This window comes from Leuresthes tenuis, unplaced genomic scaffold (assembly GCF_036924035.1).
Source record: "Leuresthes tenuis unplaced genomic scaffold, fLeuTen1.0.hap1 SCAF_23, whole genome shotgun sequence".
NCBI classification, from domain to species: Eukaryota; Metazoa; Chordata; class Actinopteri; order Atheriniformes; family Atherinopsidae; genus Leuresthes; species Leuresthes tenuis.
In genome coordinates, this window is record NW_027325377.1 from 9,918,008 (window position 1) to 9,931,507 (window position 13,500).

At 39.4% G+C, this 13,500-nt stretch overlaps 1 protein-coding gene across 1 annotated transcript; it reads left to right on the plus strand.

Annotated features, from left to right (window-relative positions):
* The first annotated feature begins 246 nt into the window (after positions 1–246).
* Positions 247–12,062, plus strand: adm2a (adrenomedullin 2a). The gene is made up of 3 exons (XM_072377422.1): positions 247–334; positions 730–994; positions 8,361–12,062. Exons 2-3 carry the CDS (start codon positions 897–899, stop codon positions 8,755–8,757), a joined length of 495 nt encoding a protein of 164 aa, XP_072233523.1. The 5' UTR covers positions 247–334; positions 730–896; the 3' UTR covers positions 8,758–12,062.
* The last annotated feature ends 1,438 nt before the right edge of the window (positions 12,063–13,500 follow it).

The following is a 13,500-nucleotide window of genomic DNA, read 5'->3' on the forward strand; positions in this document are numbered from 1 at the left end:
ACCACAAAGTTTACTGCAACAGCTTTGAGACTTGAAAGTATGTCAGCGTACACCTAGTTTAACCAAACTTAATACACATATCCTCTTTGAAAGCAATAGTGGACTTTTAAATGAACTTTTTTTTTTTTTTACCTATATCACAGGGATACACAGACTAATTGGAGTTTCCCTTCATAAGGATCTTGAATATTGCTCCGCCCACTCACTATTTAAATCCACTATGTCACCCGGCGCTCAGCTTCACACTGGAACTTGATCTAGAACGACAGGCTTGGATTCTTGGGAAAAATCTTTTGACTTAATCCACACTCTGAGCTCGACTCTTAACAAGGAGGTGAGAGATGACTTTAATTAGCCTTAAAAATGAGCATGATTCCTAGATGTAAAAGTTCACACAATAATAAGTAGTGTTGGATTTGGCTCGACCCTGTTCTTTTTTTTTGTTACTTAGTTTTCAGCATAATGCTGTAAACGCAGTATCACGTGCATAGTTGAAAGAGTGTTGAAAGTTGCAGTATATTGACAAGCAGAAATTTTCCTAAGGGGGGGATTTTTAGTGCTTATAGCCTATATGAGTTTCTCATTAAGAGGGAGATTTCCTAAGAATCCAGTGTCAGTAAAAATGAACGTTTTCTACCTCTATTTTCCTTTTTCTCCCCCTTTTTAATTGCAGCTTTAAGAAACAGGTTAAACATCTTGTAATATGTCCTTTTTTTGTCTTCCCCAAAGGTTTAATCTGCAATCTCCAGTTTGCCAAGCTTGGATATCTGAACCTGCCATCAGTTTTTTTTTTATTGATTTATTTTCCCATCCATTGTTGGGATTGAAATTTGGCAGACCGCGAGGTCGCCCCCTCCTTCTGAGAGAGAGGGTGTAAAATTGAATCTCTCCCGGAGATGCGGTCCGTTCTCCCCCTTACTGTGTATTGCATCAGCCTGGTTTCCCTCCAGCAGCTGCTGGCGTTGCCGGTTGGGGAGCGTCCCGACACAGACAGGTAGGACCAACAAACATTTTCTACTCTTACTACTGCTGCGGAGACGCTAATACAAGTTTATTAAGAGGAAAATCCCGCGCCTGACTGGCTGATTGCCCTTTTAGAAACATAAATGCACCTGTCTGCTTTACTTGTAGGTAGCGTAATTTGAATAGTAACCTGCTGCACCACAACAGTAGACAACAGTTTTAAGGCCACTTAACTGTCTGGCGTGAGATCAACGCGCGATATAAAACGTGTCAATACATTACAATCAGTTATCTGTAATACCGAACGTGAGCGTTTCCTTTGCTATCTCTTTCGTTTTGACATTGAACACACTTTACGGGTTTTTTTCCAAACAGAAAGCTAATCTGCGCACCTTGCTCACAGCCAGTAATTTTCCCAGTTTGTAGGAAAAAAAATGGAACGTATACTTTTCTTTCTCACGCTTTATTTGACTGGTTTCCGCCCAGCTGAAGGGCTGACTCACGTAGTCTCCTTTTTGCACGTGTAACAAGTCATGTGAGGGTCAGTGAGTATTTGGAGACGTTTGTTGTTATGTCGTATAATAGATAAAACGCACTTCAAGGTCAACGGCTGTCCCATTGATACAATAAAACTCCTTCACTTGTTCGTTGTAATATTCAGATAGACTTTCAATAGTAGGTTATTCAAAACATAGAAAAATAACTTACGATAAAGAAAATAGAATATTATATTATTATTATATTTTATAGTGTCAATATCTGTAGCAAGTTCACAGTGACCTTATGCTTTATGATTGTATGTCAACCTCATGGAAGAGTATCGCTGCTTCTACTGTTGAGTAAAAGTTGGGCAACTTTTGAAGTACTGTTGTAGATCTTTTCACTAGCCTGGGTTGAAAGTAGAACTGCATCTTAGATTTCGCAAATTTATAGAAGGGCCACTGTAATTTTGACTGTAATTGAACGTTGCAGCGACTTTGCCAAGTACGTGTTTTTGCATCTCTGTTGCCGTTAATCTGTATCCTCCGTGCTTTTATTTTTATAATCTATAAACTTTTTCACAACCACGTGGCACTCTTATTCTTCTCCCTCTACCTTCATAATCCCAAAAGCCATCACAGGGGTAACTATTCATTAGTTTTGTTTGGTTTGACCACCTTGTGATTATGTGTGGTCTGTATGATTTACAAGGTGGGTAAACCAGTTTGTCTTTATGAATGGACCAGTAGGAAATACTTTTATGGACTGTTGCAAAGGACCTTGTGAGGCAATGAATGTCATCTGTACTTTTCCACCCTTTAATTGGCTGAGTGTTTTGTCTCAAAGCCCTACAATAAGTCATTAGGCAACAGCACATAAAACAGCGTGATAAGTAGCAGTCCAAACCATATATCGGTCAACCCATTTTGATGTTTCAGGGAGGATTGCCAGCTATGCAATTCAATAGCAGTCTTGTGGCACAAACACATGAGCTATGTGGATGAGTTTGGATGAGTAAGTGTAAAGGGTGCCCTCTTCTGGTTGATTTTGGGTCCACAACTGCTGACTCAGAGTTAGCGCAGATGTAAATCAAGGGGAGACTGTGATGTAGGGGCATTGATAATAACAAGCATTAGGTTTCCAGGGGACCACCTGAATATTCTCCTTTGGTACTGTATTTTGCTATTTTCCCATCAAGTTGACAGAAAAAATTCAAATGTGGACTGGCATGGACTTAGCTGATTATTTTTCCAGGCCGAAATATCGCAAAACGGTTTTAAAGCTGTTGTTTTGGAAAGGTAAATTTTATTTATTTATTTTTATTTTTATTTTAAACAAGGTTGGGGAATGACAAACAAAATAAATGGCGAAACATAAAACAGGGTAACCAAACCTTACTCAAACCCAAGGCCTCATTGAATAAATTAGCAACACTGCTTTAAAGTATATTTCAAATTGATTAAGAATGATTTCAGACATTTATTTTATTTTTTTTACGTTCATCTCATAGGCTGATTCTTAATTACTGCCATAACCTTCAAGTTAATAGTTGTAAGGCATGGCAGTTACCCACATGCTTCACACATCAGGCGCTATACTAAAGACAGAATTAAGTCCTTAACATCTAATAATGGTAAGAAAAAAAACACAGCAAAAAATTTAATTTTCTACATGGTGATCAAGGTCACACATGGACGCCTCCTGCTTGTCAGTGTGTGTCTACCCACTGAGCACCTGCTGCTGAAACATACACCTGCCTAGTAACCCATCAGTCCCGCTTAAGTTGAAAATGTGACCGGCTTGAGTCATCAGGGTGATCTTACATTGCTCAGTTTTCGAAGAACTGAGACAGAATAATTAGACGGCTCCATACTTTACCAGAACATTCAGTTAGGCTGTGGACCCTGTTGACCCTGATAATGCAGATTCCCCTTACTTTGCAAGCCTCAATGACTCTCACTTGGTGAATCATGTCTCACAAATGTCCCTTCTCATCTTTATTAAGACACAAAATTCTCCCTCTTCTCTTAAGCCCATGGAGCACATCATGTTCTGTTACCATCACACGCTGACAGCAAGATAATCACAGACATGATTACTCCGTATTATTTTGGCCTGGGTGATGCAGAGAGTGTCTGTGCTCAGATGTCTCTCATTCCTTCCCTGTTTTGTATTGGTGTCCGTTTCGTCGCTTTGCGTCCCGATAAGGACATCCCACGAAGACAATTTAACAATGCCGAACAGACGCTTTCCAAACAAGGAGAAATTACATGTTCTTCTGACCAGATGAAACGCATACCCTTCATTGTCTTTTTGCGTAACACACTTTTTTCTGCACAAGGGAAAATAATTAGGATCCACATCCAAACAAGTTAAATATGGCTGCGGTAGGGAAGCTGCTTTGCAGTACAGATTGCAAAAGCGGCAAACAGCTCACTGCTTCAAGACTGAGGACAACCAAAGCTGATCTGCAGTGAGGCTTTTGCAACACTTGGCCCTTTTGCGTCTGGATCAGGGTACAATTACATGAAGAGTCCGTCTATGTGTATATGCTGTTGTCTGACTGTGTTCAAAGATTTGCAGGGTCACATAAAGTCACATTTTCTTCTATTAAATCATTAACCCACCCTTAGATTTGAACAGAATGGGGCTGAGATGTCCAACATGAACTCTCTTAACATAATATTTACCTGAGAAACAGCCTGGATTCTTCTCACTGAGGGTGGCTTCCTGCCTTGATGGTGTTTGTTAAGAGGCTTTGCACATGCATTGGCTTTGGGGCCAACATGTTGGTTTGATTTTTTATTTTTTTTCCTAGTTGGGGCGGCTGTAGCTCAGGAGGAAGAGCAGTCGCCCACCAATCAGAAGGTCAGTGGTTTGACTCTGGCTTCCCCAGGATACATGTCGAAGCATCCTTGGGCAAGACACTGAACCCCACGTTGCCTCCCAGTGTATCATTGGGGGTATGAATGTGTGTGTGAATGATTAGAAAAAGCATGTAGTTAAGAATCTTAAGACGTGCTGTGTGAGTGGGGTGAATGCGGCATGTAGTGAAGCGCTTTGAGTGGTCAGTTAGACTAGAAAAGCGCTATACAAGTACAAATCCATTTAGTTGAGCAAATAAAACCATCAATATAACCAATATAAACCATTTGTGGAGAGGCCTCTTTTCATATACACTGTCTACTTTACATTTTCATTTTGTAAACAAGGATTTTGGCTCGGGCTTCTCTGAAATATATGTACGACACAAACAGTCATATCATATGCCTTAAAGGGGCTGAATGGATGAAGGTGAGGGAGGGTTAAAGCTGCCACAAAGCATGCAGGGAATTCCACTGTGGATTAATGTCTAAGATCTAAATTCCAACCTTCGCATCCATAAAGCACAGGTTTCCACTCTATAGAAAGACTCACTGTTTGTAAAGGGCGGGAGTGTAAGTATATGCTGTACATGCATGTAGGAGGAGCAGCTCATAGCGGGAGTATCAACCAGAGGGCGTAAAGAAAACAAAAGTGGCATCTAAGGGAAGGGACACCTATTGTTGTTTGATGATGTGGTTGTGAGTGTCTTGCCCTCTTGTGTCACATGCGGTTTCAGAACAGATAACCATAAAATCTCTAAACTCCCATCCTGTTTACATGTGTAGTTAGCTGGCTAAACTGTGTATGCGCAGGTACTTGTCTCAAGTATGTTGCATCCCACTGAAGAGGTTATGAAAGCAAAACTGCCCCAGAACATGTTGGACCAATGTGTTCATGTGAAATTAATCATGTTTCCTTAATTCCGTCCTGCATTTGGCGACAACAATTTCTCCACTGTTCCCTAATAGGAGATTACAGATTAATTTGCCACATTTGCTGCTGATTAAGACTGCCCTTGGTAAGTTTCAGCTTCCCTAGTAATCATATTGTGTATCAGCAAGCGTGGTAAGAGAACGGGGCACCTCTTAAACCAGTGTTTTAATTAATTTCGCAGCTCTGTCTGTCACTTTTAACAAACAACCTAATAACAACCTGAACCGTCTGATTATCGGGAGACAGATTTTCACCAAACCTTCAAATCTGGTTGTTCTGAACAGCTACATGTGAAAGCCTTGCCCTCTGATGGGTTAGAGTTAGGATTTAGGGTTAAAGATGGGTTAATCTTTGCAGAGAGGGTAAAAATGAAGGCTGAAACTTAACCTAACAGCAATACAGACAGTATTAGGGCTAATATGAATAGAAAAAAAACAAACAAGGTACTGAAGGATTGCCCCTGCCCCTTTTTTTTTCGTCAGATGGAAGTTTTACTGAAAGCCTTAAAGCTAAGATCTTACAAGGCATCAAAAACTTCAACAGACTGAACAGTTAAAGATGAACTAGCCCAAACATCTTTGATATTCTGCCCATCACAGATAGGAGAAGAGATTTCCGTTTAATTGTCAGATTAGGTTCCTAATAGCCAAATTAGCCTCTCTTTTGAGATCAAATATGACAGAGTGAAAGAGTTTTATGTCCAACATTCTTTAAACTTGAGGGGCTGTGAAAAGAGAGGGTAGTTCCAGCGTTGCCTTCTAATGCATGTAATGCCAATAGATTCAAAATGTGAATTTGCCTAGCTGTCAGAACTATTTGAAAAGCACTCATGTTTGATGTTTAAATGAGACTGAAGTATGCTGGACTTCAAAGCAGATGTTTTATCTTGTGAAATTAGGTTTGGCAAATGGGAGCTTATTATGATGTAGGTACTGGTCGTTTATTATTTAGTCTAATTTGCCATGATAAGATCTTTAACTAACCAAGAACACCATATTTATTGGGAAAATGAAAGCTAAAGTGATAGAGAAGTTAAAACACTTCTCCTCCTGGATCCAAATACAAGACAGTGGAGTCATCAACACCGCAGATTACAGCTCTGTCTTGTATAAAAGAATAAACTCAGGATAGGAATTACATGAATTATCACCAACGTTAAATCCAGCCTAAAAATAGTGCAAATGGTAAGATACAACAGTAATTACAGTAACAGAAATAAGCTAAATATGCCTCCAGTGATTGGGCAGGGTAGAATTATTTATTATAAGAGTGTAAAATACTGTAACAATTAAAGTCAGTTTGATGCCGGGTAAGCAGCTTTGCAACTGCATGAATAGCTCTCCCTTACACTCAAATGGAACTTCCACTGTAGACCAGGTGGGTGTAACCTGGTGATGTGGCATCATGGCACACATGCCTGCCTTGAAAATAGTCTTTGCCTATGTTCCCAGCATGGTGTTGCACAACTATTTAATCAGCGGCTGCCCCTGTTGGACAGCAGGTCCTCTACAGGCTTCCATACCCGTTAACAGTGAGCCGGCTGCTGGTGGTTGACCAGGTCAAAGTCTTAACATTTCTGAGTGGGATCCCAAATCGACCACAGCACAAGCCATCGGCTGTTTTGTCTTACATCACAACCTCACAGCATGAGCACAGTCTGAGCGCTCGTGGTGAAAAAGCACAAGTCAGCATTTCACATGCAGACTTTTTATACTTACCGTACATCAGCTGTGGCGTCTGGCCGTCAGAACAAGGGCAAATTGCACTAAACCTGCTGCTGTGGAAAAATTTGAGTCAGAAAATCAAACACGGTTGTATTTGTACAGGTGGTGTGTATAAACCTCAATACAAAAGTAGAAGCTTTTGCTAACATTTGACATTCTCATCCCATTTACAGTAGCCCACCTGTCAGGTGCACCATCGTTTTCCTTTTCACTTCTCTCTACTGGGCACGGTGTTGCACAAACACAGATAGTACTAACAGTTCAGAGATGAGCTGCAGGGTCAAGTTGTGAGAGGCAACCGTCTTTGCCAAACAATGAACAGATGGTGAGTCTGTTGCTGCTGTTTGCTGAGTGGCCAGTACGTGCTTGTCTGCTACGCTGCTGAACACGTCCATCTTAACAGTTCATTTATTCTGACCTGCAGTCTCTGAAGCCTATTTCTTATTACTGATCTCAAAAATCGAAATAGTTTGCGCGATTAAATGATTAAATACTGCCATGTCAAATAGCATTTATTCAGTTTTGTAATTTGGATTAACTGACCAGTTAAAGTGTTCATGTGGATGCGTTTTCACTTACTGTTAATATCTCAAAACGAGGGAGGAATCTGAATATATCCAACTCTAGTAGTTTGTTTCATATTTCAACTGAGAAGTTTCTCTTCTCGTCTGTTGGCTAGCAGCAGATCTGAGTAATAAGGTGGCTGTCAGCTTAAGTCCTCCATAGCTACTGTTTGCTGAAACCCAGCTGGCTTTTAAAAACAGGCCACAGACATTTAACTCTAATGCAATAAGTGAAGCAGACTCCGAGCACGTGTTGTTCGAGGCAACAAAAAGCCATTAACTTTTATGTCCTGAATTAAGAGATGAGCATGGTGATTGTGCTGAGGGCAGCATCATGTTCACATGCAGCAGGCAAAAATAATTTGTTGGTCAAAGCACTCAGAACTGCAAAGTGTATTTCTGCAGATCTACCAACACCCTTTCAAAATGAGCTTTAATAGAATATAGACAAGTCAGTTGCATGCATTAATAAGGACTTGTCATCTTTTTGCTAAAAACCGTCTCTATCTCTATCAGATGTTAGTATGTTAGTTTTAGCTAGTTTAGCCACTTGCTCGTTAGAAATGGCAAAGTTGGTCCAATTTATAGATATCTCAGCATTGGCTGGATTTGAATTTTTTTTTTTTTGTCAATGTACACACTTCTTTTATGTTATTTGCCTGCTCATTTTGTAAGCTCATTGGAAATTCCATCTTTTATGCTCTTTCTGTTGAAACACACTGTACATCTTCTCTTTAGTTCAGCAGTCAGATGGGCATTCTATTCTATTCTATTGATTTGATGAGCCTTCAGTTAAAAAAAATAAATTAACTGATTTATCTTCTCTCCTCAGTCTGGATCTCTTCAGCAAACTTATCGACCAGAAAGAGGATACCTCCATTGCTTCTGGAAGCCAGACTGACAGCGTCGCTCCAGCTTCAGCACCCAACCAATCCAAAAAATGGTTGCCTGCTTTCCTGAGACATCCACCGGCATCAGGAGCGAGAGTGGCCTGGGCACAGCTCACTAAGGCTTTGCAGATCAAGCATAGGGCAATGAGAACCCGTCGCCATGTTCATCTACGAGGACGTCACCACCACCCTCACAATGCCCAGCTGATGAGAGTGGGTTGCGTTCTGGGGACCTGTCAAGTACAGAACCTCAGCCACCGTCTGTATCAACTCATTGGCCAAAGCGGAAGAGAAGACTCATCCCCCATTAACCCTAAGAGCCCTCATAGTTATGGATGAGTTTGCAAACACCTCAGAGCACCCACAGCAAGTCTATATATATATATCTCTATTTATTTATCTCTTAATGTATTACTTGTAGTCATGCGTTAAAGATTGACGTAGTCCAGCTTCGGCTTTACTCATCTTAGGTAACTTTTGCCTCAATTGTTTGTACTTGAGTGAGGTTGTGATAGACCAAATACAGTTTTAACCCGCCAGTCTGAGTTCCCTCACCATCATGAGGCACCATTTGCCTTTTAAAGGACTATGAAATTTTTTTGGTTCTCCCTACTAAATGCTCAAAAGAAATCAAGAGGACTTGAGCTGACGTTTTAATTCTGTTAATGGAAGGACTTAAGTCTCGTCTTCAGCACCATCCAATGGTTTGTTCTTGTCTGCCGACTGACCTCTCCAGAGGTGGTTATCCTGCTCTTCAGTGATCAAACACTTTAAGCTCTTAATGTGGATTTCAAGCTGCACCATGAGCTGGAGCCCTGTCAAAACCATTGTATTCCCAAAGACCTTTTGAATGACCCAATGAACCCTTTTACCTCTATATTTGAGTCCCCCATTTCCTCAACTTTTTAGTTCATATGCAATTTGAATATGGACAGTGATGTCCCTGGTATAGTCCACAAGGTTTCATTTGCTCTAAGAATACAACTTAATGTTTCAGGAATGCAGTTTAGATTGAAATACATCCATAACACTGAATTACAGCTTGATCAAAGAGCATTCTGAGTGAGGACCTCGCCACATAAAGTCCAAGCTCAAAGAGAAAAGAAGAGTGTCAGCCTGCAGTGCTTTTGAAGGAATGCAAACAGAAACTGAATCCCATGAAGATCAGTTTAAATTTCATGTTAGAGTGGCTGGTTGGCTGACACAGTTGGTGGTAAAGTGAACCTTGGAGCCACGGATCACTGCTCAGTCGCTTCACAGCATTTTCCCTGTCGGACTCTGAAATATTAGCCTTTTCACGAGATTCATAAGTTTCCCCTGCAAGTCAGGACTTTGTGCTGACAGCAATTTAGTAAACTTTGACCTAATCACTTCAGTCATGTGCTTTGACACAGCAGGGTATGTGGTGGTGGTGGTTGGGGAAAAAACTCAAATATGAATAAAAGTTATGTTGCTTGCGCAAATATGCACACATGCAGGCTTGGTGTTTACACACATGAAGAGGTTGGTTCATTGGAATGTCAGCAAGCAAGGAAGACGATTTCAAAGAGAAGTATGGACTATGAATCTGCAAAAAGATGTTATTCTTGAATTTTTTTTAAATAATGCGAGCATTACCAAAGTTCCCCTCACTTTCGTTGTAATGAGCTGAAAATTTATAGATTGATAAATCTAAACAAATTCATTCCAAACTAAGATTGCATTCTTATGACTAAACTCAGCCGAGACACACACACACACACAAAATTTGTTACACTTAACAAAGTAATTGCTTTACGCTAGACCCCTGTTGAGTAGTAAGGTCAAGTCTATGTGTGTGCATATTAATATATTCTTCTTACTGTTGGGCTTTGGGACTGAAAAGATGCTTGAGGCACAATTTTCTGTGGTTTAGAAACTGAACACTTTTTCCTCTTATGTCATCCAAGTGGAGGCTATAATGAGGCTGTACAAGTTGGCAAATGTAAAAATAAGTAAAATCTAATAAAACACATTTGCCCTCAGATTTGCTTTTCCTATGCAACTTGCTGTTACAATGCGGGTTTCAAATGAGAGACCACAGTGACCAAAATGTTAGGTGCCAGTGCCCAGTTTCAAATATGAGCACAAAATAGCACAGCACCAACAAAAACACATGCTCCAATAGTTAGTGTATTCTATTTATGTCTGTCTCTGAAATGGTGGGCGGATGATGGACTTAAGAATAACTGAGGCCAAGCTTTCCTTGTCAAACATGCTCAAATTTGGTGGGCCTTTATATTCTCCTCACCACACACAAAACATAAGCAAAAAAACTCTAAAAGCCAAAAAAATTTTAATAGAAACACGATTTACATACTTCTGCAGTTCAGTTGCAAGCCTTAATGAGTGTTTTAGCGGTCATTGGTAGAAACTTGGTAGAAAAGTCAATTTCAGATTTTTTTGTTCTTAATTTGATGTGTTTTTGCTTATAACTTATCAACAAAAAAGTTTGGTAATCCTTAAAGAGCATTAGTATGAACTCGCCAAATTCTTCCTGGTAATACTTGACAAATTGAGTGACCTTATAGTATGTGACCCACATCTTCATTTATGTCTTGATGTATTTTTGTCTTTGTGATATATATATATATATTTTCTCATCAATCTTTAGACTCTTTTTTCTGCTCTATCTATAATCATAGGAGACAGGAGGTCACAGGGTAATGATAATCAGCAGTTCCTTGGTCTTAGGTTGAATTTGTTCAAAGGCTTGCTGAGGTGAATCATGCTTTTCTATCTGTAATGGAGCTAATCAATGTCTCCTGACGAATCATTAAAAAGCTTCTGACCTGTTAAAAAACATCCTGGTGGATCTCTCTACTTTTTAAAAAAAAAAAATCTAGCCTAACAGGACACTTATCTTCTATGTTTGATCTGCTCTCTGGATCATTGTGCTGCCATTCAGTCTTTGTTTTTTTTTTGTTTTTTTGTTGTTTTCTGTCTTGCGTAATATGTTGTTGAGACGTCAGACACTGCGTCATGTGGAGCTGTGTGAGCAAACTGCGCAGTGACTAACACCTCCCCATAGAAAACACCCAGATCGTTTCAAAGCCCTCTTTTGCAAAGACAAACAGGAATGAGTCAGGAAATGTTTCTTTTAGGTTTATGGAGTACGTCTTAGTAGATTTGTTTTTGCTTATTTTATGTTTGAGAGTCACATGATCTCTTTTAGGTTCACAGGAAAGCACTTTAATGAAAGCATGTTGTTAGTCTCTCACACCTTGTATTTCACTCATTGTAATGAACTTGTGAAAGCAGAAGGAGGTCCTTGTAAATGTTGCTTTTGATATTGTCTGAAAATGTGTTTAAAGATGTTGGTGTACTCCATGTGACATCAGGGTAGACATTGTGTGCACCTGTGAATATATATATATTTATATTTATATATATATATATATACATATATATATATAAAAGCCAAAGTATTTATAGAAAATTATGCATTTAGGTATTTAAGTTATATTTGTATGTTGATATCTGTATGTCAGTCAAGTATTCACTATTTATCTCGACTTTTCCATTGCTCCTTAATGATGATAGGAAAGGAAGTTTTAACTGTAGATAAAATGTTACTGTTTGAACATGTCCTATTCTGTAAAATAAAGAACTATACTGTAGTGTGACGGAGTTTAGAGTATGATTTAAAAGTACCTGTGCATACATACCTTAAGTACATATAAGCTGTGCATAATCACAGGAGACTCCTAAATACTTAAAATTCTCAATGAGGTTAACAATACCCCCCCCCCCCCCCCCAAAAAAAAAAAAATCAGTTTTTATTACTCTGTATATACATTATGATAATTTCCACTTCCATGTATGTTACTATGCCCTTGACCAGCTGTACTGACCCAGCTGTCTTCAGTGAAGTCAATCATTACATGTCACAAATCTAATGGGGGACAGGGGGCAATGTGTATGAAATGTCTAGAAATCAGGACATGATCTCATAGCAGCCACGTCAGTGGCAGAGGTCGTATGACTAGACAGAGTTAATGAGTGATGGAAGGGGTTTGGTAAAAAGTAGACAGGTTATTGGTTTATTTAGTGTCTGGGACAGGGGAGGAGAGATGAAGGGTAAGAGGGTACAGTTCCACTTGATCAGTTTTACAAACTAAACCAATAGAAAATTTAATTTTTAAATAATTTCTTGGACATAAAGCAGCTACGTTGACAGTAAATTGAGTTCTTAGCATCACCGTCTGACCACATCATCCCACACCACTGGTTCAGGAAGTCAAGATTGGTTCCAGATTGGTCAATATATTATATCTTGTGGATTACAGTTTTTAATAATGATAGTGTAAAGATGGATATAAAAAAAAGACATGCCACAAAAGCCTCAACTGCTCATACCTTTTTAGAAATAATTTCTGCAATTTCTCCTGCTAAAAATCTACAGTTTAACCTTGTTACAATGTCCATGAGGTGTTTTATATGTGTTACATTATACACGACCATGTAAGTCATCAATACTATGGGCATTTCTATTTTAAATTTGTAGGGTACCTACAGCCTCAAAAAGTCCAATTCAATCAGTATATAATACAGTTCAATCAAATTACTCAAAATCCAAATTAGTCCAATTCATATAATGCCAATTCATAAAAAGTTCATTAAAAACGGTAAGGCGGAAACTGGATTGCACCAATTTTCCCTCAAATTTAATTTCCTGTGCTGAGCATGCACAAGAGTACAGTGGAGAGGAAAATCCTTTTAACAAGAGGAAACCTCCAGCAGAACCAGACACAACAAAGAGTGGCCATTTGCCTCAACCAGTTCAGGGTTGAGAGGACAGGAAAGAGGAGTCAAGAAGCACCAAAAGACCAGTCCAGGAAAACCTGCGGAGAACGAGAAACAAAACTAATGTCATATGTACAGAAAGAATAAAGAATGCTCATGGTCATCGAAGTCAAAAATTAATGTTTTAAGCCTAATCTTAAAAGTAGAGAGGGTGTCTGCTTCCTGAACTCATACTGGCAGCTTGTTCCGCATGGAGGGGCCTGATAACTGAAAGTTCTGCCTCCCGTTCTACTTTCAGAAACTCTTGGGACCACAAGT

What these genes read in the sequence shown, in the direction of transcription:
- adm2a (XM_072377422.1), top strand. Translation starts at nt 897, where the DNA reads ATGCGGTCCGTTCTCCCCCTTACTGTGTATTGCATCAGCCTGGTTTCC. An exon ending in GAGCGTCCCGACACAGACAG is followed by an intron (nt 995 to 8,360) that starts GTAGGACCAACA and finishes TTCTCTCCTCAG; the next exon opens with TCTGGATCTCTTCAGCAAAC.